The sequence below is a fragment of the Orbicella franksi genome, chromosome 6 (assembly GCF_964199315.1).
Source record: "Orbicella franksi chromosome 6, jaOrbFran1.1, whole genome shotgun sequence".
Lineage (NCBI taxonomy): Eukaryota > Metazoa > Cnidaria > Anthozoa > Scleractinia > Merulinidae > Orbicella > Orbicella franksi.
The window spans coordinates 26176543-26203000 of NC_138150.1; the positions used below are offsets into that span (position 1 = coordinate 26176543).

General features: G+C 40.2%; 1 protein-coding gene across 1 annotated transcript; it reads right to left on the reverse strand.

Annotated features, from left to right (window-relative positions):
• Positions 1-9455: 9455 nt before the first annotated feature.
• Positions 9456-26387, reverse strand: LOC145489588 (coiled-coil domain-containing protein 40-like). Its single transcript, XM_081468571.1, has 17 exons — positions 25893-26387; positions 25054-25137; positions 23357-23576; positions 22632-22789; positions 21768-21908; positions 20998-21101; positions 19394-19637; positions 18271-18453; positions 17628-17873; positions 16915-17128; positions 15994-16163; positions 15324-15415; positions 14410-14530; positions 12898-12986; positions 12013-12134; positions 11247-11383; positions 9456-10819 (listed from the first exon to the last, which is right to left on the reverse strand). The coding sequence occupies exons 1-17, from the start codon at positions 26325-26327 to the stop codon at positions 10568-10570; spliced, it is 3012 nt and encodes a 1003-aa protein (XP_081324697.1). The 5' UTR covers positions 26328-26387; the 3' UTR covers positions 9456-10567.
• Positions 26388-26458: the final 71 nt, after the last annotated feature.

A 26458-nucleotide genomic window follows, 5' to 3' on the forward strand; every position in this document is an offset into this window, starting at 1 on the left:
AGCACCGACGAACGAGGCAGTAGAGTTGATAAAGGCACAGGCTAGAGCAACTCTAGCTTCTTGCAGATGGTGATCTCCAAACTTCCCAAGTACACCATAAGACGATAATGCACACTGAAACATCAATCGTTTTTTTAACATCACCGATAGAAATGACTGTGTGACGACGACCACTCACGCAAGAGAATAATTTGTTCGTATCGAACCGATTAGTGAGTCACACCCGACTGACAGCCCATGTCTGACTTTATCCTATGTTAAAGAAATCTGAACTGCTACGATGATCAAGAAAAAGCATTTCAAGGAGTTATCAACCATGAGCTAGAACAGATGGCTGATTCACGATTAAAGCACACTGATCCCTGACATAAAGGAAATTAAGAAGATCGCGTGATAAACAGCAATCTCATTCACAACCTCGCGCACAACCTTTCATATGAAAATGACTTTGATTTACTTTAAAATGAATTTGTAAAGGGGCGACGTTTCATGCATAGTTCTGTGGGATCGTGAAGTAAAAACTCACCTTACCTGGCGGGCGTGTGTTCTCAAATAAAACTTGCAGATGTAGACGAGATATGATGTATCCTGTGAAAGAATTCAGTGAAATCGTAGCGAAAACACCTTGCCGCTATTGCGGGCAGATTGTTAGGTCCATGCACGAGTAAAAGCCGTTGCCAGTAAATCACGCTAATTCGGACACCCTGTTTATAGACGAGATCACTAGAAGACTCAAAGGTTTCTTGGTAGAGTATGGAATGAAACAAAGCAGAAACTGACTATTCAGTCATTGATATAGTTTGTCTAGGGTCTACTAGTTTAATTTAACCGGCTTACTCATGAATCATGCCAATAAATTTCCAAAAAGAGACATCTCACGCACGCCTGCGGCTGTTGTCCTACCGAGTTTGACATTTATTCGAGAAACATGCTCAATAGTTGAAATGATCTATTCAATCTTGGGGAAAGGCTGAAAAGGCGTCGATTCCCAATTAATGAGCAAAAATCATGCCGGAATACCAACGCGTTAACAAATGATTCAAGTTCACTGTGTATCATCGATCAAGCTATAATACAGGAAGGAAGTTTGAAGAGCACCGACGAACGAGGCAGTAGAGTTGATAAAGGCACAGGCTAGAGCAACTCTAGCTTCTTGCAGATGGTGATCTCCAAACTTCCCAAGTACACCATAAGACGATGATGCACACTGAAACATCAATCGTTTTTTTTAACATCATCGATAGAAATGACTGTGTGACGACGACCACTCACGCAAGAGAATAATTTGTTCGTATCGAACCGATTAATGAGTCACACTCGACTGACAGCCCACGCCTGACTTTATCCTATGTTAAAGAAATCTGAACTGCTACGATGATCAAGAAAAAGCATTTCGAGGAGTTATCAACCATGAGCTAGAACAGATGGCTGATTCACGATTAAAGCACACTGATCCCTGACGTAAAAGAGATTAAAGAAGATCGCGTGATAAACAGCAATCTCATTCACAACCTCGCGCACAACCTTTCATATGAAAATGACTTTGATTTACTTTAAAATGAATTTGTAAAGGGGCGACGTTTCATGCATAGTTCCGCACGAGGACTCGTTTTGCCACAGAGGCCAAAAGGCAACTAAATATGGGCGCACTTAATAAAATTTTGACATAACTCTAAAGGCATGCATGCTTGAATAAGGTTGTGGTCTTTGATGACGACAAGAAACAGTTTGTTTCTGAGATGATAAATCTTGCAAAGTGCTTTTATTAGGGTATAATGTCTCACAAATTGCAAACTCGTGGAACTTACCTTCAATATCGTTTTTCTTTGGGGATAATCGATGACTTTGCACTCTACTGCTCACAATGCTAACTAGACAATGTTGCGATATTCGACTTTGCCTCTTCATTGTACATCTCCAGTGACTCGCAACAAAGATGTCTGAGTAAATCACTAAACTAACGATACAAGGGTAGATGGTAATTTGCCTTTCCAGCCGGCTGATTTGATAGAACCTGCTACAAGACTTCTAGTAGTTTTATAGGATGAGTGAATTAACCTTCCAGGGTCAGCTTGTACAAAACTTTATAATGGTGTGTTTGGGATCGTGATTGCCAAGAAAGATAAGATTTTATAACATAGCCCCAGCGGAGCGCGCGTTCTGATTGGCTAATACGCTCGATCCATTTGCCATTTGACGTCATCCATTTGATGTCAGTTTGTTTATTTGTACTTTTTCTCGGCAATTTTTTCCATCGATGTGGAAGAATTTGCAAATGTAGCGAGCAGGAGTTGAATCAGCTGGTCATGCAAAAAATAATTAAGTTTTAACTGTTTACAAATGTTGCACGTCTCACTTGACTGATCTTTCGGCGTAGAAAAGGACGTTGTAATACTCGGTTTGTACTGCAGTTTAACATTGGAATAATCAACTCTGGCTGATTCTGTGAACGCACACCGTTTTAGTCAGTAATGGTGATCCGATAAACAATGTTTTGGAAAGAACACTTGATACCAAACAAGCCTTCGAAAGCGGACCAATGACATACGCATATAAAATGCCGATTCATTTCATGCGTTACGGAATTGTGCAGTGTCGCAAATTGCATAAATTAAAGTACTTAATTATTGTGCGTTCCCGCCAAATCAATTTTTTGTCAACAGAATATTGAACTGAATGACAAACGCGTTTCATGCGGCTTCAGAAATAATTTTCGGAGTCAAAATTATCAAAATAATTTCTTTTAAGCGACTGAGCTTTCTTTTTGCACTAGCGCTGAATAATGCTATTGCTGGTATACACCTGAAGGAGTCTTAAAACTACGAAATATATGTGAATCTCTCTCTAAAATTAGACAAACTTTTAGGGGACAACATGGACAACCGTGCGTTTATTTACCCACAAATATAATTATTGAAAATGTATGGACGCCTTCTGCTAGTGAAAAGGTGAAATAGGTTTTTTAACGGGAGCTAACTATATCCATATCCTATCTTGTTCAATTTTTTCTTTTTTTCAGTTTTGCAGACCTTAGCCCTCTCTACGTTTTCCATACTTTTTATTTGCGCGCGTAAATTTCGCAGCTCATTTAGCCTGTATAATTTGTCATCTACGGATCTGTTGACTCATACGTATACAGTAAGATTTGTTGGGACGATTTCTACTTCATTTGTAACCCGAGGATGAAAATCGCCTTGATTTAATCAATCTTTTCATTTGTATTTCAACGTCGGGCTGAATTTTTTTTTCTTTTTACCCTTGTACTCATTAATTATATCGGGCCAAATCGAGATGTCAAATGCAAGGAGCTGTTGATTCACCTGGTGGAATCATGAAATAACCCTGAACTCACCTTACATGGCGATCCTGTGTTCTAAAATAAAAATTGCAGAGTAAAGTTGAGCAGCAGACAAGATTTGATGTTTCCTAAGAATTACGAATTCAGTGAAGTCTTCTGTAACTGTCTGTCTTCAGTTTGCATCGGGCAGAACGGTCAGACGTACAATAGCTCTTTTCACGGTTAATTTTTCTCATTTGCATTACAATGTAATCCAACGTGGATGCGAGGCAATTTCGGGCTAAAACTGCAAAATAGCCCGGAATTGCCTCTCATACATGCTAGATTTTATTGTTTTATTGTAATGCAAATGAGCAAAGGTAACCGTGAAAAGGGCTATTTTTCGAAAAAACTGATCCAAATTTAAGCTTAACCAATTGTTGAGAAACGCTTTTACCGACTGCAATTTTCGTTTGTTGTCAACTTGATATTTAGGTTAACTGAGCAGTTTGAAATTGTTTGCTAGCCCGAGAAACTATTACCTCGCCGCGACCCAAGAAAAATTTTGATGTGTCGCTTTGTCAGATTTTTGAATGAACATTTTCGCGCGGTATATTGCGCTTTTGACTTCATGTAAGCTGGACGAGATTCAATATACACTATCTCCAAAGTCTCAATGTTATGAAAGAAACGGTAAGCGTGCAGTGTGCAACTATCGAGTTATGGATGCACTTGGGAGGTTTGCTAAGCACTGAAGAAGCTAGAGTCGCACTCGGCTATCGCCTCGTGCGACTCTTACGCTTCTTTCGTGTGCATCCATTTAACAAATTGACGTCAGTTTTTCATGCGTCTGTCCTGTTATTGATCATGATTTTCGTCATAACATTGTCAAAGTAGCTGTGGATCCACGAGGCGATAGCCGAGTGGATCCGCAGTCTGCTTTGACAATGTTATGACGAAATTCATTGTCAATAACAGTGAACAGGACAGACGCTGTAGTGACTAGAACTTTCTTTTCTTTTGGGTGTTACGTTTTTCCGTGACCCCTGGGAATTATGCAACCCACTCTGTAATACTTAAGCGTTCTTCATTATGCGTAGTTTTGTGTTTTTCATTTTTGGCCAGTGCTTGTTAGCGCTGAAAGTTCGATCTGCTGGTTTCTACCGCGTTTTTTCCTTAGCTGCTTCACTGTTGTGTGAGCCCTGAAATAAAAATTCTAGAATTCGAGTCGCCACAGTTTTGTAAGTTTATTTTGCTCCGTTGTCAGTTTTTTCTATCGTTATATTTTGTACTTAAATATTTTGTCTCGTTTATTTTTCAGTTGAATTACACACACACATCACACACCCACGATCACTTTTGTTTCTCTCGTGTTTACGCCCAGTATGATTAAACTTGTGCATTCAAACTGTGTCGCCTGTAGCGCTTACTAGACCTACAGACGCATTAAAAACTGACATCAATTTGTTTTTTACGATAACAAATTGTCAAATTGTCCGCTCTCGCTCCCTGACGCTTCGAATAAATTATAAATTCACGTGTCTGTCCGCTTATTGACAATAAAAATTAGCCAATGAGCGCGCGAGAATTTCTGCAGTTATCGTAAAAAAAACTCGATAGTTGCACGCTGCCCGCTTACCATTTCTTAATTCGTGGTTTGAATATTGTTCAGTTTAATTGTCACGTGATATTCTGACAGGAACGATATTAATTTGATGTCAAGGATCAGTGTGCTTTAACCGTGAATCAGCCATCTACTCGAACTTATAGTTGACAGCTCCTCGAAATGCTTCAGTTTACTTGATCATTGTAACAGTTCAGATTTCTTTGCCGTGGGATCATGTCAGACATCGATTGCCGGGTGTGACTCATCAATCCATAATGTCAATCGGTTTGATCCGAACATATTGTTCTCTCGCGTACATGAATTTCCACTGGCGATGTTAAGAAAACTCCCCGAGGCTGATGCAGGCTTGATGTGTCAGCGTGCATCATCGACTTATTGTGTACTTGGGAAGTTTGGAGAGCACCATCAGTAGGAAGCTAAAGTTGCTCTCGCCTGTGCCTTGAGCAACTCGTACTCTTCAAACTTCCTTCCAGTATTATAACTTGATCGCTGATACACAGTTAAAAACAGGAATCAATTTTTAACTTGTTAGTATTAAGGCATGGTATTTACTCATAAGTTGGGAATAGACGCTTTTTCCCAAGATTGAATTGGCAATTTCAATTTTTTGAGCATGTTTCTCGAATAAATTTCACACACGGTAGGTAAACAGCCGCGGGCGTGCGTGAGATGTCTCTTTTTGGAAATTTATCGGCGTGATTCATGAGTACGCTAAATTAAGCTGGTAGACCCTAGACAAACTACATCAATGACGACTGAATAGTCAGTTTCTGCTCTGTTTCATTCCATACTTTACAGTTTGGCAAGAAACCTTTGAGTCTTCCTCTGATCTAGTCCACATGCACTGGTGTTTCAAATTTGCACTATTGTCAAACTCCACTCTTTTTTAGCCAATCAGAATCCAGCTAATTATTTGCTGGTTTTACAACAATCGATACTCGCTCTCCCACGCAGTCTAAGAACCTCCCCGACCTGTTGAGTTACTAATGTAAAGCAATAAGAAAATATCTCTACTCGTGACCGTGCTGGGAGAATATCGGCCGTCCGTCTTTTTTGTACAGACCTCGCTGCGCTCGCTTCGCACTGCCAAGACCTCGGACCGATAGTCTCCCAGCACAGCCCTCGCACTTGGTTAATAAGTAGATATATGTCGATTGTAGCTTGCCTTAAAACAGCATAACACAGTTTTATGTTACGCAGATCACACCCGGAATTACAAGTACAAAACGTTACAGTTCCAACTGAGAGCATCAAAGAGCATAGCAATGAGAGAAAAAATTGTTAATCCCTAGGTCATAGTTTGCACAGTTTGGTCCATTGTAGCTCATTGTAACGGACGAAATGTCACATTTGTTTTTAGAAATGAAATCAGCATCATCCATAAGAAGAATATAATTCTTTCAGCTTTAGCTGACTTGGAATACGCATCTGCTGCTATGGCGACTCTGGTGTCTGTCATGTCTCTTGTGTTAACTGACCAGCCCATCACACCTGTTAATAGGGAGCTTAAGCAAACCCCGACGACGACGGCAACGAGAACGCCACCAAACAAAAGGTTTAATGAAGCGAACAATAGCTGTGCACGTGCGTTTTAAATCTTTGTATATTTCTTTGCCGTCCTCTGCATAACAACAACGTGAAATGACCAAGTTCTGCATCGTCTACGGAACGTGGACGACGACGGCTAATTTTTGGTGTTTCCATTTGGAATTGAACGCCGTCGTTGCATATTTAACTTAAGCATATTTTAGAGCCATTGGCGTACCGAACAGATCTAGACAATCGCGAATTTCGCTGGTAAAATATAAATTCATTTTTTACTAGGCGTCGTCCTTGGCGCCGTCGTGGTGGTTGCTTAAGCTCCCTATTGCCTTTATGCTGCTCGCTTTCATCAATGTTCTACGACCGAGAGTATCTTTTCGCTTAGCCTACGGTTTGGTGGCGGCATACGAAGCGTATGTGTCCCTCAAGAGGATAGAGCACCTCCTTCTTTTAAAGAACTTGCAAACTGACTCGTGGAGAAGCTCGGAAAAGATAGGAAGTGGTCGGATAAATAATCAAGAGGAAACTCCACGAGTTCCACGTGTCTTGGTGGACTAAAGGGCAAACCGGCAGTCTGTCTGCGTGTCAAATTTGACATACAAACCATTCGAGCGAGAAATGAAAGCTATTCTACAAGAGAAACTGAGGAACTCAACAGTTATCACTATAGCTCATCGTTTGAACACCATCAGACTGTGACAAGATCTTTGTTTTCAGGGAGGGGAAGGTAGTTGAGGTTGACACTTTTGATGCGCTAATGAAAAGCGAGGGAAGTGAACTGAGTGGACTTGCTCGAGCTTCAGACGACGGAAATTAAAGCAACCTCTGCAAGAATCCAGAATTTGACTCTAGCCACATGCTTTCAGTCTTTTGGGGAATAGTATTGCCTAATACGTAACGATGTATATGTGAAATAAACCATACACGCGAACTATTCTAGGCCTTCGTTGCAACAAAAAAGTATATTAAGATTTAAGCCCGGTCCTCACTAGCGACGCAAGCATAAGCGTAAGCATAGGCGCAGACACAGGCACAGGTAGTTGTCTGAACTTTTATAGCAAGTAAAAGTTTAAAACTTTCTTTTACTTTAAATTGTGCATTAAAAAGTGCTAACAACTTAACAACGATTTCAAATGACTCGTTTTGCCTTCGACTTGCGCCAGAAATTTGAAGCCGTTCCACATGAATAGAAGTCGTTCCCGAACTCGTCAGACACACAGTAGAGATATAGTAAATATTTTGCAAGGCTCGTCTTCTCGGTCCGTACTGTAAGTTAGGGATCCTCGCTTTTCTCCTCCGACAATTTGACTCGCTTTTCCCCTCCGACAATTTCGATTTATGGCCAAAGCGCAAATCGAAGGAGAAAAAGAGGATCCTTAACTTACAGTACGGACCGACAAAGTAAATGCCCGGACTTTTCCGTCGACTGGACTTTAGATACTAAACCAAGGGAATCCAATATAAATCACTAAATCTGATTATTTTTACCAATAGCAAAACTCTACCAGTTCAAAATAGTAAGTAAATAACTACGCAACTAAGAAACTTTATTTACGTGTCGAACACTTCTGGCGCGGTAGGGGCGAATTGGGGACACCATATAAACTAGAAAATACTATTAAATTATTTAAAAAAAGACTTACACCAACTACTACATAAGCATAAACATAAGCGAAAAATCGTAATATATAGATTTAGTCAAGCCTAAAAGCGGAGCTTCTGGGCCGGTTTACTCAAAGCCCGGTTAATTAAGATAACCCACGTTTAGCGAGATTTTGATTTTAGTTTTGTAACTTTGCAGTGAGGTTTTCTGTATATTGTATATCGTTTGAGTTTCAATAATCTCAAAATACACAAAACAAAAGCAGTGAAAAACATTTGTATACAAGAAATATTTTTACTTCCGTTAACTTTTAATCCTGTGTTTTCACACGTGTCAGTTGACCTTAACATGGATGTCCAATATTAAAGAAGGCTAATATATAGATTTAGGCCAGCCTAAAAGCGTAGCTCCTCGGCAGGGTTGTTCAGAGCCAAATAACCTAGGAAAAGGTAGAATTTTGATTTGAGTTTTGTAACTTTGCGTTGAGGTTTTCTGTATATTGTTTGGCCTTCTGTTTTGGGTTTTAATAATCACTCTAAACACAAAACAAAGCAGCAAAAAACATTTGTGTAGAATAAAAAGTTATAATTCAGTTAACTTTTAATCCTGGGTTAGCGGTAACCGGCTTCCGAACAATCCTGGACTGTTTTCAACAAGTTAACCTGAGATGAGCCTGCGATCCAATCGAAAACCAACACTTGGTCAGCGGTCAATTTCAAAAAACACGCGGCCTTGATGAGTTGTAAATTTGAGCCCGCGATATGGTTACGTGATACTGGTCAGCGGATACCTTGTTTTGGCAGGTGTCAATTGATCATAACATGAATGTTCAATTTCAAAGAAGTACACGGTAAATCAAGGCTGCATGTCTCTGTCAACCTTTTATTTGGAGTATGGCTGCCATGTTGCGCGACTCTGTCGTCGTCGACGTCACCGTCGTGCGTACGTGCCCACGAGCAATACCACTAGCCGTGATAACCATGAGAAAATCAACTCATGGGTTTCCTTTTCTTTCCTTTATGAGTATGGGGCTCCGCTTGGCGGCCCTTCGGGCCGCCGGAGCTCCACTATAAATCAAGGATATATGTCTTTGTCAAAAATTTTAGCTGGAGTATGGCCGACATCTTGCGCGACTCCGTCGTCGTCGTCGTCGTCGTGCGTACGTGCCCACGAGCAGTACCGCTAGCCACGATAACCAGGAGAAACTCAATTCATGAGTTTCTTTTTCTTATCTATTTAACAAATTGACGTCAGTTTTTTATGCGTCTGTCCTCTTATTGATGATAAATTGCGTCATAACATTGTCAAAGTGGCTGTGGAACCACCAGTCGCGGGCGAGTGGTTCCGCAGTAAACTTTGACAATGTCATGACGAAATTTATCATCAATAAGGGGACGCATAAAAAACTGACGTCAATTTGTTTTTCACAATAACAAGACCCCAAAATAGCCAAATGCCGAGATAAATGAAGGGAAAAGACGCCGTAAACTTGCCGTTAACAAAGATAACTGAATTTTATTCAAAATGACGCGAACATTGTCAATAGCTTTTCTCGCTTTTTGATTGGCTACTTAAAAAAGTCCATAAAATATCATTGGTTAAAAAGTTGACAGTTTGAGAGCAGAAAGTCTAACTTAAAAGTTTGCATAAATTAAAATTTTATCCGTCTGTATTCTTATTGATGATAAAAATAAGCCAATCAGCGCGCGGGAAATTAGACAGTTATTGTAAAAATGGGTATGGGGCTCGGCTTAGCGGCGCTTTAGCGGCCCTTCGGGCCGCCGGAGCTCCGCTGTTAAAATGTCACTACTGCGCATAATTTCTCACCTCGCAAGCGCGTGCCTATATGCATAACACAAGCTGTAGACTCGTTTTTTGCCTGTCTCGTGTCTGGTCAACGTTCCTCCCGAACAGCGGCTGATAATCGAGCCTACATTACCTGCGGTACAATCTTTTACGGGGAGGCGGAGAGGGAGACCTTTACCCAATCCACCTTGCCAGGTTCCTGTACGGCTTCTTTCCAGGCCTTCACGGTCAACTGATTTCTGTGAAGTATCCGAGACGAACGCCTCGAACCACGTGACCCGAAAACGATTGACCGAGGCGAAATATCGAGGCCTAGGAACTAAGCAACAATCCACCAACAAGTTTACTTCTGTTGCACTATGCAAAGCCAAAAGTCAAAAAACAACACAACTGGTGTAACTGTCTTGATCTCATTTAATGCTTCTCGCTCAGTTGGTTGACTTATTGGTATTTTAAAGATGTTTTTTTTATTATTTTTTTATGTACAACAGTATTAGCACAATGGTGAGAACGATGAAAGTAAGAAATATCCTAACTATTCTATCTCTGTTTAAGACCACAACGAAAACTGGGCAACATAGTAATAACAATTTTACAGCATCCAAGGAACATTCAATGGTAAATAATTCTTGTAACTGACGCAAAAACTTCATACAGTTCAGCACTTAAGCTCGTGACAATAATATTCTTTTATGGAAGGAGTGGGTACTGGTTACGCCGCAGCTTCCTCGGGGACTCCCCTGTATCCCAGGGACAGGGTGATTTTACGAAGAGCTGGCTGAGCTTGTGGAAACTCCTGATTCAATCGATCAACTATCGTCATAAGGGACTGGAGCCGACCTCGTTGTTTTTGGAGCTCGGCCTCAAGCGTCTCCGGTGTTTTGCATAGCGGTGTATAGCGTCCGCTCTTCAGCTGTGTGTAATATTTTAACTTCTGTTGTTTGGCGACGATGTCGGCGAGATTCTGACAAAGAAAGAAGGAACACAAATCACAACTTGGTTACAAGCCTTTTGCAAAAAGTCGCACCACGTTACGCTCGCAGTTCTCGGATTCAGCTAATACAAGAAGACTGATCGGGTTGTAACTAATATATCAAACACGAGAGACAGTGGATGGGCATATCCAGACACCGAGAAGAGAGTTGAAAATACGACGCCCAGCGGAGTATTTTGACGAATTTCGAGGTGTTTGGATAGCCGATGAAATACTGTCTCGAGTGTTTGATATATCTTCTAATCGAAAGAAAAACTAAGGAGTAAACGGAGAAGTAAAATCGTCAAAATCCATGCTAATTAAGACCGGGTATCCAAATCTCCTTCATGGTTGTGATTTTCTTTGTTTTAACTTGATGATTTATTAATGAGTTTGAGAAGGTGGAGTAAAAACTTACCCTCTGTCTCTCCTCTGACAATGTGTCAATTTGTACCTCCAGTTCGTCAGCACTGGTCTGAAGCTGTTGGCATGTTGTCTGTTTTTCCTCCAAATCGCGGCTCACAGACATCTGTTTCTCACGTAACACTTGGATATCTACAAACAAGGCAAACACAGTTACTCACACTGAGAGATACGATGACATAGTCTGTGTAAAGGACTTTAGATCCGAGTTCCCAGTCTATTGTTCAGACAACAGACATCTGAAAAGAAAGCGATTCTGGACTTTAAAGTCAATTTGCATTAAACCAAAGCTTGAAAGATCTGGTTTCTAGAACATTGCAATTTCCATCACAAATTCACGGTTAATCAGCTCCCAGAGATTACCATATTTCAGTGGCATGGTAAAGCGCTATGCAAACCACAGAATAAGAAACATTCCAGTGAATGAAAAATCCAGCAATTTACAAATTTCCCTATTTAAGACAAATATTTCCTGCTAGTGGATAGGGACTTATTCTATGATAATAACAGTGATCTGTTCCTTTGGGTGCCGGTTGTGTTTTTAGCAAAACACTTACATTTTACTACAGAAATATGATGGAGTAGACAGAATGCTCATCAAAAATGTAGTCTAAAAGGGAGAAAGAAGTCTAAAGGGGAGAGAAACGCGCTCCACGTCCGCGCAGAATCACGCGGGCGTGAATACCTCGTGTACTTCGCTTGCAATTTTGGAGAACATGACAAACTGCACATCTGCGTTTAATCCCGAGTACAGTACTTACCAGTGTCACAAGCATTAGCGTCCTGGTTCGTCTGCTTGATTTTCTTTTTCATTTCAGCAAGTTTCTTCTGGAAAGAACCTTTAGTGTTCGACACTTTACCCATCTTTGCCTGAGCATCTCCACTAAGGAAAAATGAGAAGGAAACTCGTCAAACCGATTGATCTGTCGTAACGGTAACTAGGACAAAAACGATGAAATAAGAGAAGGTCTTAGGTTGTTTACCATGTTAACGGAGAAACCGGTTCGTCAACGGTTTGCGCAAATGGTAAGCAAAAATACCTAATGGTAAGTTCCGTTCGGATTTTCCATTTACTTCAATCTACCGAAAGTAACTAGGACGAGCTCGAGCTCCAAGATGGCGGAGAAGAATTGCAAATGATAAGGACGGAAAGCACATTTTCCACTCGGATATTTGCCCCGTATTTGGGTTGGAAACTTTGGACTACCTTTCAAGACGTTCCGTTTCTTCCGAAAATTTTCCGGTCGGTCGAGCCAAAAATGGCTTACCATTTACATTTTGACCGAAATTTCCGGAATTTTTTGGTAACTGGTAAACAACCTTAATGAGGGCTCACCAAAGTGGTTAAGTGTGGTCTATTGGTTATATGTTTTCCCGCGCTGGTCGCCGTTTAGCATGTTCTCCCGCACTTGCCGCTAGTTTCCTGTTTTTACCCACTTTTCGTCGGCTGGCATGACCGTCTGTTACATGTTTTCCCGCGCTTGTCGCCGGGTTAGCATGTTTTCCCGCGCTTACCGCTGGTTTCATGTTGGCATGACCGTCGGTTGCATGTTTTTGCCTCGAGCTCTGAGATGTTCATTTTTTGGTCTTAGATTCACGACACTCATACTGTTAATTAAAATCTTCGCTCTAAAACATTCACTCACCGGGTGATAATGACCTCCCTTCGAACAACAGACTTCTCCATATCTTGTATCATCTTCTCTTGTTGCCTCATCAGCTGCGAGTAACGAACCTGACCACAAACAAACCTGCTGTCAACGCATGTCTCATAACGTTTCTAAATAATTAAAGGAGCTACGTCAAGGTTTGCGCATCTTGAAAAATTAAGCCCAAATTTTTCAAGATCGTCGTTCGTAATCTGCGTTACTCTTCTCCATCCTTAACCATCCTTGCCTCTTTATGGTTTATTATTATCTCTTACGTGTTTTTCTATCTTTAGTTATCTTTCCTTCTATTTAACAATTAGATTATGAGCTCGAGATTTCTATGAGGTGATAGTTGATGAGGCCGTAGGCCGAATCAACTATCGCCTCATAGAAATCGAGAGCGAATAATCTAATTGTTTTAGTAGAATTCTAACTTAAATTATCGCAAATAATGGCTTCCAAATATTTTTCGACGCATCATTGAACTTTACGCTTTAACAAAATCGCACGTATTGAATCGTCCTTGGGAAATTTGCAGTTGTTTACGCGCGCGCACCGGTTTTTCAATAGTTTCAAGTTTTTAAAGTCAAGAAACCGTTAATGCCCTTCTTTCAGTCTTCTCAGGAATTTAATTAACGATTTACATCCAAACTTCCTTCCAAAACTTCGGAAAAACGACAGAAACGTCGCATTTCGTGGACGACCGACAGTTTAATACTGCATTCTAATGGCTGATAGTATACGAGTAGCTCAGCCAATCAGATTGCAGCATTTGCATTAGTGTATTAGTAGAATTCTACTAACTTTAATTAGTAAACTACTATTTTCAGGTTTCCTTCAATTGGAAGGTAATTTTGTACGTGGCCAAAATGTGACTACTGTGACTAAGTCTCTCTTAAGCAACGCACATGATCAGAAAACGAACCCAAAGGGACTGAAACACAGGCGAGAGGACGAAAAAACTTTGTTACAGTATTTGTATTTGAGATACAACTGTTAGAACAAGCACAGTATGTTGACGTCATTCCGCGCGCTCTACGTCAAAGAATAGATTTGGCGCGTGCCGGAGTTCTGTAATTCAATAGCACTTTTTTTTACTGGTTGACAAGCCGTGAGTCTTAACAGTTTCTGGCTAAATGGTCTCTAGCTCAAAACTGAAGGGCAATAACAGTATAAACAAAAACAAAAAACTCACCAAAGAGTTACAAAACTGAAATCAAAACTTTCCGGCCCAGCGGCCCGTTTCTCGAGGGTCCCGAAAAGTTTTCGCACCCGGAAAGCCATAGCAAAATCTCAAACCTTTTGATTACTGAGCTGTTTTATTCACGTATTATTAATATGAACAGAGGTTCCCTTCATAAGGAAGTTTCAGGCGTATACACCTCTCTGTTTTTAAATACAGATTACCTGAAAATGGCCTCGTGGGCCCAGAACGTTTCCGGGGCTTTCGAAAAACGGGCACCGACTGGAGCTTTAAACTCCTTTACAACCAAACGTGCCCTGACTGACCTGCATTCTATGTATCTCAGCTTTCATGGCTCTTATCTCTCCTTGGCCGTACTCTAGGTCAACAGCACTCTTCGCTTCACGGGCCAATTGTGTCTTCTTCTCCCACAGCATGATTTGGCGCCTGGAAAAAGGCAACGAGGTCAAATATCAGATTATTTTATGAACTAGCCAAGCAGAGCAGCGCAGTGATATGTCAGTGACATAGCTACCGAGAAGGACGTGTCGCGTGTGATCATAAGGAGTTTAGGTCCCATCAAAACTACACTGGAGAAATTCGAAATCGCAGCTTTATTTCTCCAATTAGGTCTGCCGTTCACCCTAATTCGTCACGAAAACGGAGCTTTTCGAAAACGCTCTTCAAACCGGAAGAATTTGAAAACGCCGGCTTTGCGTTTTAGTGTGGACGGAAAACATTTTGAAAACGAATCTTTTCGAAAACGATGACGTCACGACAATCATGACATTCCCTTACCCGAGGTGTACGCGAACACAAATCCAACATGACCGGTGATTGGTGCGTTTTCAAATTCCTCCGACCTAGTGTGGACGTAAAACATTTGACGCGTTTTCAGAGTGAAACTCCTTCGGCGTAGTGTGTACGGGACCTGAGTAACCACGACAGGGACGAGGAACACGTCGATACAAAAATAATTAAATATTTTTTACCAACGAATCTCGCGGTACTCTAAAGTCATTTGCTTTATTTTTCACTGTCAAAACTATCACGAAACTGAATCTGGAACACAGTAATAAATTTGAAATAAAAATTTAAAAAATTAGCCGTCGTGGTCACGTTCTCCAGACAACGCAGAATTCACGTTTTTGTTTTGAAGAAGACGGCAAAGAAATGTACCAAGAATTATAACGCACGTGCACAGCCATTGTCCTGCTCATTAAATCTTTTGTTTACTCACTCAGCCTCCACCAAACTGTTGAGCAGTCTTTCCTTCTCCTCCTTCAGCGCGTCAATTTGATTCTGCATGTTGATTGATTCCCCCTCTGCTTCCTAACACGAAAAAACACGAAAGAGTGTAGAAAACATGAATGTACTTGAACTATTTTAAGAAGAGATTAAACGTTTTAGGTTAGTCTGTTCAATATTGTTGCTGGAATTATGGGATCTTTTGATCAATCGTTCCAGCCGAAAATGGTTGCAAAAGTGTCTTATTGTGAAACCTGAAACAAATAGACCGTTTCAGCCAAGCGTGATGCAGTTAAAAACCTTTTTAAATCACACCAACCGAGAACAGTTTTTTCACATAAAAACAAAAGGAACCGGTCAAAACCTGGCCGAGCTTATCCTAACAGAACACGGGCTAAGATGTCGCGAGCTATGGGAACTCTATACATTCTTTGTCGACGCTTTTGGCCATATTTCTCTTGATATTTCCAACTTTTTAAACAATCAAACAACGAACAGCTGCAGGCGCACACGCTCAATGTTTTATTGGCAAGATTGACAGGACACAATTTGATGGCTTTGGCAGGAAACGGTAAAGCCAGACATAAGATGTAAAAATTTATCAATGTGTTAGCTTCAGAGAGAGCATTATATAAAATGTTTTTAGACAAGTGCTCTTTTACCTTGAGCGCCTGAATGAAGTCGCTCTCCATCAGAACAGTTCCCTGTTGTAAGGCTTCTCTCAGACCACTCTCCTTAGTAATCAGCGTGTTTAATTTGGTCATGTCGTTCTGCATGCTCCTGATGTTCCGCTCGATATCTTGCATTTCGCTATTGTGCGAGTTGATTTCACCTGTAATTAAAGGAAAACAAGGGTTATACAGTTAGAGTTACCTGTAAAAAAGAAGAATCTGTTTGGGAATGAGCATCTTTCAAAGTTATCCAGAGCAAAACATGTTTCTTTTTGTCCCTTGAGCGTTCTCTGAGTTCGTTAAGATCCCAGATCATTCGATGATAAACAAGAAATAAAGCTGATTTCCAGGACAAGATAAGAAACTATTTGTGCTGAAGCCGATCGAGAATATAGCTAAACATTCTCGTAAACAGGTAGGCCATCGCGTATTTTATATGGCCTTGGCATATGAGGGCGATAACCAATAATGTATCAAAGGGTAAGCTTTTTCATATTCGTTTGGACAGGACCTCGAGCAGCCCGTATATTCCTTTGGTTCATCGAGTGAGATACCAAACAAACCAAAAGGAAAATATAATTTTTTTGCTCTCCCTTAATTTTTTCGTGCCCCGAGGGAAAAATTGTTCGTAAGGTCTCAGTTCACACTAGCGACATAACGTCAAACGACATAACGACATAATAGCTTATGTCGCAGTGTGAACATCGACCTAGAGGTATGAAGGAAAAGATCAGTTTTTTCCTTATGTCGTTATGTTCATGCTGTTATGTTGCTAAATATGTTATTATGTCAGGATGTTCACAATACAAACAATATCGACAGAACGTCCTTGTTATGTCGTTGTGTTTATGTCGTTTTTGTCACTAGTGTGAACTAAGCCTGACTTCTAAATAAAAAAAATCTGCCACAAACCTTCGATCCTCAGTTTCTTTTGTAATAAGATGGTGTATTGTTTTTTGAGATACTCCATGTCTTCAGACTGCTTTTGTACATCCTTCAAGGTCTTCACCAATTCGCTTTGATTTCTGAGCCAGAACTGCTGTAATCCGGTGATTTCATTCAAGCGAGCCTCGATCTGTTTTTGCAATGTATGGATCTGTAGCTCTAGTGGTCCAAGCTCCTCTCCCTAACAAAGACGAAAAAACAACAAGTCCGAGATTACATAGTAAGAAATGAATTCTCCAAAGCAATTGGCGTAAATGTATTCTAATGTTTGGATTGAAAATTAAAGTTATACATAAACAGTAGCCTCCATTTGGCGCGAAAATATACTCGGATAATTGCCCCCGGACATTATCTGTTTCGAGAAGCGAACAGTTTTCCGAGAGCGTGGCTCGAGGAAAACTGAGAGCTTTATAAATTTATACGCAAGTTTTGAATTTAATTTTTTGAAATAAAGACCATTACTAGTGAACATAAAATACCTAGCAAAGATCTTTCTGATATCATTCGATTCAGGAGATGAACTGGAAAGTGCAAAGTTTTCAGTTTTCGTGCAAAGTTTTCAGTTTTCCTGCAAACTTTGATTGGGTTACAAGCTACTCTACTAACTAAACTTCTATACATGGGCTATATAGCTTACAAACTTTTTACACCAATTTATACATAGAAGATTCGTCACATACCCCATCTTTGCTTCTCATTTGATCAATTCTCTTATTATACTGGTCAATGGTGCTCTGTTTTCTTTCGATGATGGCGTTCCGCTTTACAATTTCTCCTTCTATTTTGGAAATGGTGCCGTTCTTCTGGTGAATCTCGTCATTCAGGTTCTCCATAATGTCCTGGAGCTGGCGGATACGGGTTGTGGTGTTAGAAATGTCCAAAATGTCTCTGGATATCTCGTTTTCCACCTCGGCTACTGAACTTTCCTGATAGACAAAAACGAAAAAAAAATGCGAATTAATTGAAAGATGACCTCTAAAATATTTTTTTTTGTCACAATTAGTTTTCAAGTATTGATGGTTGCAGCTTCAGATAGATTGTGTGTCTTGTTGCTTTGGCCCTTCATCACCAGTTTTGACTTGAAAGCCAAGTCTGTCAGCCAACTGAACACTGTTCATAAATTTTCAACATCGCACTGTTCACAAATTTGGAATTAAACCTTTGGACCGCTTACCTCCAATAGTTGCGGCAAAATTTTATATTTGGCACAACAAACTCGAACATTTCAGGCAGTATGGTTTCAAGATTCGACAAAGAGCTTCTGCAAATATGCACTTCAAAGCCTTTCTAAATGATCAAAATGCACTGAAACCGCATAGTTACCAGTTCAGTGGCTCTCCTTCTGAGTCTGTCAGTCATTTTCTTGGTGTAAACTGCAGCCTTATCTAATGTAAGCTGACTTCTCATCTTTTCCATGATGTTATCTTCAAGTTTAACTTTCTCCATGAACTCTCGCTCAATCTGTTTTCTCAGAGCTGTGATTTCGTTCTCCTTTAGAGTGACCTCCTAGTTTAGTACAAAATAAAACACAGCAGTCAAGAACAAACGAAATATTAATTCTGCATTTGATAAAATAGCTATTATCTTTTAAAATGTCTTGCATGGTAAACAGACATCTCTTTCATTTCCCCCACACTAACAAAGAGTATTCCTAATTTCACCCTAGTGTAGCAATTTTTTCCTCGCCAGAGTAGACAATAAAAAAAAAAACATTCTTTTGCATGTTCATTTCTATTTTTTATAAATTCCTTTGAGTGATTTGCAGGCCTATAGGAGTCATGAACTGCAAGTGTGTAGCTCTGTTAGAGAAAAAGAAGGCACCTTTCTTAAACCACCTTTTCATGTATCCAGTCATATCTATGCACGTGGCCATTGGAAAACAATAGACCAGTGTGTGTATCTGGGAAAATCCAAGATTTTCTTCTTAAATTCAAAAACAGATTTTACATTTCTTTACTAAACAGATTAATCCAAGATCACTTGGATCATGGTGTATTTATTTAACGGAAATGAAGAACTCACTCTGGGCAAGAATGCTTCAATTCCTTTGATGCACCATGATCCAAAAGAACTTGGATTACATTGTAATCTGTTTAGTAGAGAAATACAAAATAAAGAAATACAAAATCCATTTTTTGGATTTAAGAATCCAATCTTGGATTTTCCCTAGAAAATAACCAAGCTTTCCCCACAGAGGGCTTTCTGGTTTGAACCTCATTGTGTAGTTCCAGAAAATAACCATACCTCGCCCATGAAAGGGAATTTTTCTAAGACATCCCCACCACAACCCCCCTGAAAATTCCAGTTAAGCTTCATGCATTTCTTTAAACGTTTTGGCCTCACAGAACCCCCCCACCCCCCAGGAAATTCCACTCCCTTCTGTGAAGGGAGTATGGATATTTTCTGGAATTGCACATTGTTATTAAACACACAACATTTCACTCACAGTTTCTGCCCTGCTAAGTTGTTGTTCTGTTTCATGGAGTGCCCTCGTGTACTTGCTGTACTCAGTCTTCAACACTTCCTGCTTGTTTCTACTAACTCCAATAAGTTTCTTCACCATGGAGATATCGGCTTCAATCTTGTTGTGCATCAGCGTGATCTGCTCATTTTGTTCCTGGGCTTTACTAATTGACTTTCTGTAACCTTCAATCTCTGTTTCTATGGCCTGAATTCTTTGTCTTTGGAGACTACACAAGAAAGAAAGAGAATGTTGACTTACTGGTGTTTGTTTCATGATGGTTCGAGAACACTTTACTTGAGAGACTGCAAGTTCCAAAGACTATACAGTTGTTGATCAAAACCTGCTTAATATATACATATTTGCATATAAGTACCACATACTGATACAGACCACAAAAGGTTAGGATGTACATTTTTGCAGGGACATAGGTATCTTAAATTTTTGCAGAAACGGGGGGTGGGGGGAGGGGGACAAAACAGTTTGGGTCCTTGATCTGGACCTTGATTTTGGCTCACAAGGAGAGACTTCTGCTGGGTTCCTTGGCTAGATTTGCAATCACTTCATGTACATGTATATGTACTCCATTTTAGAATTGATCTGTTTGTTGACCTAGAATTCTGTGTACAAGCTGCAAGCCCCTCTACAAAGTGCAAACAGTGCCTTCACAATCAATATTTTCTCTTTACTTTCAGTGTCCACACTTTTACACCAAATAGAGTCTAGAACATCTAGTGTGAGCTAAAATGGTCTGACCAAACTATTCAGTGCATAAGCAATAGGACTATTTATGGACAGTGCTCATCTCCTAATGCTGCAGTCATCACTTGGTGCAAAACATGTTTCAAAATCCTAGGACAACTGTAAGCTTGCATAGGCTCGATTTAAACAAGACCACTCATGCCATAGACTTGTACTTAAGCTGCTGTATGCAACAGGGTTATACGGCTAAGCCTGGGGGGGGGGGGGTACTTTGAGAATTTCTGGGTGGGGGTGTGCCACTGGGACCCTGGAACCCTTGGCCTATACCAGAGCTAGTTCAGCTGAATTTTGCTACCCTATACTAGAGTAAACTTCCCAAATCCCCCCATCTATCGACACTGTTGAGGCTGATTTGCGTAAATTTAAACTTGCCGATTTGATATTTTTATATTTTTGAGCGACAAATCCTGGTTTCCTTAGTCTAGATAAAATCTTCAACCAACTAGTCAGTTTTGTAAAAAATTATACCCTATTCTAGACCCGAACACTCTGATTTATATACCCTATCCTAGAGTGAACTGCTTGAAAACCATACCCTTCACAGCGGCACATACCTATATAGCCCATATATGGCAGTGCCCCCCCCGGGCGGCTAAGTTACCCCTTAGTTTAATGTAAGTTATTCAAGCAGCATTATTCTTGTCAGCATACATCTCACTACATGTAGGTACATGCACATTTACACAGCTGCATTCAGATATGCTCAGTGATCAACAATTGTATTTCTTTGCTGAGGAAATGACATGAGAAGGACGGCCAGCCTTAGAGAAAATTCTCTGGGTCCAGGGAACAGATTTCTCTATAGTAACTGAAAGTACCTCACTTACCTCAAAGCTTCTTGCATAGCGGCATAAGCCTCATCACGTCGCCTCATTCCAATCAAACTACTGTACCACTGCTGAGTCAGCTGTTTCTTCTCAAGTTGAAGGGCCTAAGCAGTGTTAATTTAAAGCTTTAATTACCAAACCATGGAAGATGGAATTCACCACCTCAGTAACGTTGTGCAAATTAAAGAGTGTTTACCCCGGGTTGGTATAGTATTGCTATAGTGTATGTTTATTTTTTTATTTTTGAATTTGGATGCCCACCAAAATACAGCACCTCATAAAATATACTTGAACTTGGTGTGCAATAAAAGTCACTTTCAAAAGCATGGGGCTAGTGAATTTTCCAGTTGAACTAGTTGAGTCTGTCCGTTACCTGCCTAAAGGACAAGTGAAGTTTCTTGGAATAATTTTTGAGGAAATTCAAATTATTGAAGAACTGTAGAGACAACCAAACAGAAAAATTGGGTGGGGGTGTGTGGCCTGTCTCCCAAAACCGTTACCCTATTTAAGACCAAAATCTGTGATTTTCTGACCTGCCTTATGATGAAAAAGTAGCTTCTTCAGTCTAAAAAACATGCCCAATTCAACACCATTCAAGACTAGAGTGCAAACACCATGCCATATCTGAGACCAAAATCAATACCGTATTTATGACTAGGACAGCTGGAAAACCATACCCTTTGAGGCTGCACATACATGTACCTATAGATATAGATTACAGCCCATATAAGAGGGGATGCATATTAGGCCTCACTTATAAACTGACTGACCTCTATTTCTGTAGTAGCCTCTGAAAGTGCCTTTTGGGCAGCTTTGGTTTCCTCCAGTTGAGCAGCGCACTGAGTTTCAAACATGTCAATTTCTTCCCTCAGGCGATCAACAGTTTGTGTCAGTCTGTCTACAAGGAGATCCTGTAGAAATTTAAGGGAAAAAATTGTTCCTTATTACAACAATCTCAAAAACTTATAATCCATTTCATGCAGAGGGAATTTAGATCTACTTTGTGACTTGTTCACCAATGACTAGATGTTTATTTTCAAGATGTCATTGTTTCAATATCGCCTGGTATTGACTTGTTGATCAGTCAATCAAAAATGCAAAGACAAAGCAGTGTGACAGTTCTGAGCTGCTAGTTTTTCTTTCAGGCTTACAAATATCCAAAGGGAGAAGTAACACTTTTGGGCATTTTGGTTTGTTTGGGTTAACAGACAATGGCTGCAACTTGTGCAAAGGACAACCTGGAAAAGCTAATGAATTTTCTTTCACACTTCTGCCAACCAAATTGACACAAGGGTTCAGTGGGTTGACAGGTTGACAGAAAAGTGCACATAACAAACTACTCAAAATTGATGATGTGGTTGCTGGTCATCTTGACCTGCAGCAACCATGCAGCTATTATTTCCAGCCCTAATATGTGGCACAGAAAGCTCTAAATGCAGCTCTATAGACTGTATGTACAGCATTGTGACTGATGATTTTGCATGAATGTTGTGTGAAGTAAGATTAGCTAGCGTGTCCATTCATTCATTTGTATTATTAAGCTGAACAGTGGCAGTTGTATTCACTTTGACATCGGTATTGGAGTTCAAAGACATAATTGCTTTTAGTTGCTGTTCCGTCTGACCACACTGTACCTGTTTCTTTTTCTCTGTCTCAGCCTTGGTAACTTCAGTGTCTGCTTTCTCTGCTGCTCTCCTCATGACAGCAATATCAGCCCTGACATCCTCTTTAGCTTCTTCCATGTAATGCAGCCTAGCTGCCAGGTTTTCAACCTCTGTTCTAAGCTCCTTAGCTACAGACAACAAATATATCAATTTATCACAGGACTGAGAAAATCAACTAAGAGTGGCCAGCTTAACACTAATTTTGAATTTGCACTGCAGTACAAATTAATATAGGCATTTTGACTTCATAACTTTCTCAGTCAATATAATAAATGAGTAATCGAATGAAGGCTCAAGCAATTAAGGATTTACTCTACTCATGATATTTGAAAATTCTTTCAAATTGCACACAGCTAAAAGCGTATCCAATTTTGAGAGAATTTCAAAATGTCTAACGAGTGTAAATCCTTAATTTCACTCACATTCATATGATTTCCCATTGTAATAATGAATAAAATTATCTAATAATTCCACATTGAAAATTGTAAACCAGAAAGTTATTCAGCTGAACTGAATCTGTACAGTCATATACATGCCTAACTGGCTTATTTCAGGAAAAAAATCCACACTCTCCAATAGTTGATATGCTGTTCAAAGTTTTTGCAGGAGATGGGTCAAGGATCCTGGAAATCCAAGTGAGAGGAAGGTAACTAAATCTATATGTGGATTTATTATAGAGGACCCATTCTCCGAACCTTGTTTTCGTTGATGGTTGACCTCTTGTGATGTCTTGTCATGTAACTGTTTAGTTTCCTCCAGAAGTTTTTCACATTGTTGTCTTAGTTCATTCTCTGAGTTGTAGTTATCATGTTCCTTTTCCAAAAGCATTTGCTGTCTAGCAAGTTCTTGTTGGACTCCATACAACTGGACACCAAGTTCCTCTCTCTCACGCTTTTTGGTCTTAAGATCTTCTGTCTACATCCAAAGAAAGATAAATAATCTCTCAGAAACTGATAAAGGAAGTATAGACAGACAAATATTTCGCAAACTTCACTAAATTGATAGCTGCGCAACAAACACCTCTACATTGTAACAGTAAAATCAGTGTACATGTACTGTATCTCTCTCTAAAAGTAAACCGACTTTGTTTTGCATTCTACAGTAGGGTTGAATCCCTTCCCCAAAGCAAGAGATATACACTGTATAAACTACGAGTAGTCTCTTTTTCGCTTAGTCTGCCATGTGTGACGCAAAAGAAAACCGCGAGAAAAAAATGGCCGCGCGAAATCCTGGGGGCGAGGAGCGCACGAAAGAAGGGACTACCACCTAAGCCCAAGAGTTTGAATTATGTGTTGCTCTCACAACGCAAAAATATGATTGGCTGATGTTAAGAGCGTTGACAACATGTTGTCAACATTCGAGATACGTGTGACGTCTTGCAGGAATGTTTTGGAACTGGAGCAAATCGAAGTGGTACCAGAGCAAATTGAAGCATTGGAATCGCACTTCGCAAGCTGTGATGTTCTTGCAAATCTGCCATCGGGCTTTGAAAAGATTCAAATTTATCCAGTGTTTTGTTTGGCAAAGCTTTTCGCCTCCAACTCGACTGCAAGCGTGTTAGTGATTTCGCCACTCAACAGCATCATTCAAGTCAGTGAATATAAATTCACTGAGCTTGGACTTTCTGCCATCCATTTGAAAGATTGAACCGGACTTTCACTTGAAACTGGACATTCACCTGAAACTTTCCGCTGCCATCGGCAAACATTTCACCGCAGTTGGATGATCTCCTATGTCAAATACATAGTGTAAATTCTCGGTTGAAACTCTGCATTTGAAATTTTCACAATAACTTTTAGATTTACACTTACAGAAGCAGCGAAATCGTTACAAGATGCCTCATTTGCCGTCTTCTTTTTAAAACGTCTTTGGCAGTTTCGCTAAACGAACACTGAACGAAGATATACTTCCCACAACATATGCTTTTGCCAGAGCAATTTTATTTAGGATATCTCCCGGGGTTACTGACAACAGGCGATAATGAGTGGACGTCAAGATGAGAAATCCTACACCGAAAAATCACTCAGCCGTGAAAGGGCAAACTCTTGGGCTTAGGCGGTAATCCCTCCTTTCGTGCGCTCCTCGCCCCCAGGATTTCACACGGCTATTTTTTTCTCGCGGTTTTCTTTCGCGTCACGCACGACGGACTAAGCGAAAGAGGGACTACTAGTAGTCTACACACTGTAAGGGGTATCTTATCAACCTTGTTTCAGATTCTATACTACAGTACATTACTGAGCTTTGTTTTCTCCATCCCACTTCTCACTTGGGCCATAAATCAGGGTGAAAATTTGTAGCATTTTCACCATGCAAACCTTAAACTTAATTGCAATTATAATTTTTAATTAATATCACTGCTTATTCAGTACTAACAAATAACCATTCTACTCACCAGCTCTCTTAACTCCAAGTTAACCTTCTCTTGTTGCCTGAGTAAATGGGATTTGTAAGCAGCTTGGAATCTGACCATGAGAGGCTGAAATGACATAAAACATCAAAATTAATGCACATGATAACAGAATTCATGCCACTTATCTTGAGAATAGTGCAACACCCTTAAAATATGTGGATGTGGCCAGTTAAGTATAAATCCAGTCAATTTAACAATAACAAGTATCAAGTCCTTTTGTCTCATCAACTTCAGATCACACCACAAGATATAGCCTTCATAATTTATGGGGTGAAATAGTTCTTATTTTATGTGACAACAACTTCAGCTTCAACTGTACTTCCTTTATTGTGCACTATTAACACTGTCCAAAAGACATTTCTTGTTCAAGAAGAGCTATGTATGATATTGACCAAGCAAAGAAGCACTAGAGAAGTCCATGAAGTGTCGCTCAGATGATTTACTGTTACATAGCAGTGGATTTTTAGGATCTTTGCACAGCATTGTAATGTTACCATTTTGTTTTACTCAAATTTCAGATGACTCTCACTAAATAAATAAACCTGAGTGTTTGAAAAGAGACCAAACCCTTTCTGGTTTGTGGGAACTTTGAAGTTTTGATTTAAATTGAAACTCCACGTTACAGTAATTCATTGGTTGGTGCTTTGGTAGCTGTACATTATATACAAAGAGTAGTTGACAAAAAGCTACAATGTAGTAAGATTGTACAACATACATTATGCAGTAATCTGCTTATGAGCTAACATTGTCTTTTCTGCAATGAGGCGGTTATCACTATTAACTTTAAAGATAGATAATTTCGGAAAGTATCATTCACTCACATGATCTGGATCAAGAACCACCATGTCACTTTCTCCATCAGAACCAGACTCCTCATCACTGAGATCTTCGTCCCTGTCTTCACCGTCATCACCCTCAATCTCGTCTTCTCTGGCGTCCTCGCCACTTCCACTGATACCTTCGGAAAGCAACGTCTGCGCTCCTGGAGCTCCTTGAGGATCGAACGCGGGAATATCCTGCGTTAACGTAGCCGTGGGTACAAGGCCTTCGCTCTCTGCACCGGTCACAATAGTATCTACATCACTGGGGTCGCTCAAACGAAACTCTTTCAGAGCTTTGACGGTCAATTTGCTAACTGCATCTTGAATAGACTTTCTGGAATCAGCTGAGCCCTTTGATCTTCCGGATCCCGGCCTCTGTTCGCCGTCTTTTGCTTCTGTATCGCTAAGCCCGTTTTCTTCTGGTCTGTCCGCCATATTTTTCTCCTTCAAAAACAAGGTTGAACACTTGTTTCCTTGACGACCTGAGATTTGAGCCCGCGTTTCAAAGGTGAATCGTTGACGTCACATCCTATTTCCTTATATGTAGTATCAACTCGTCATTTATG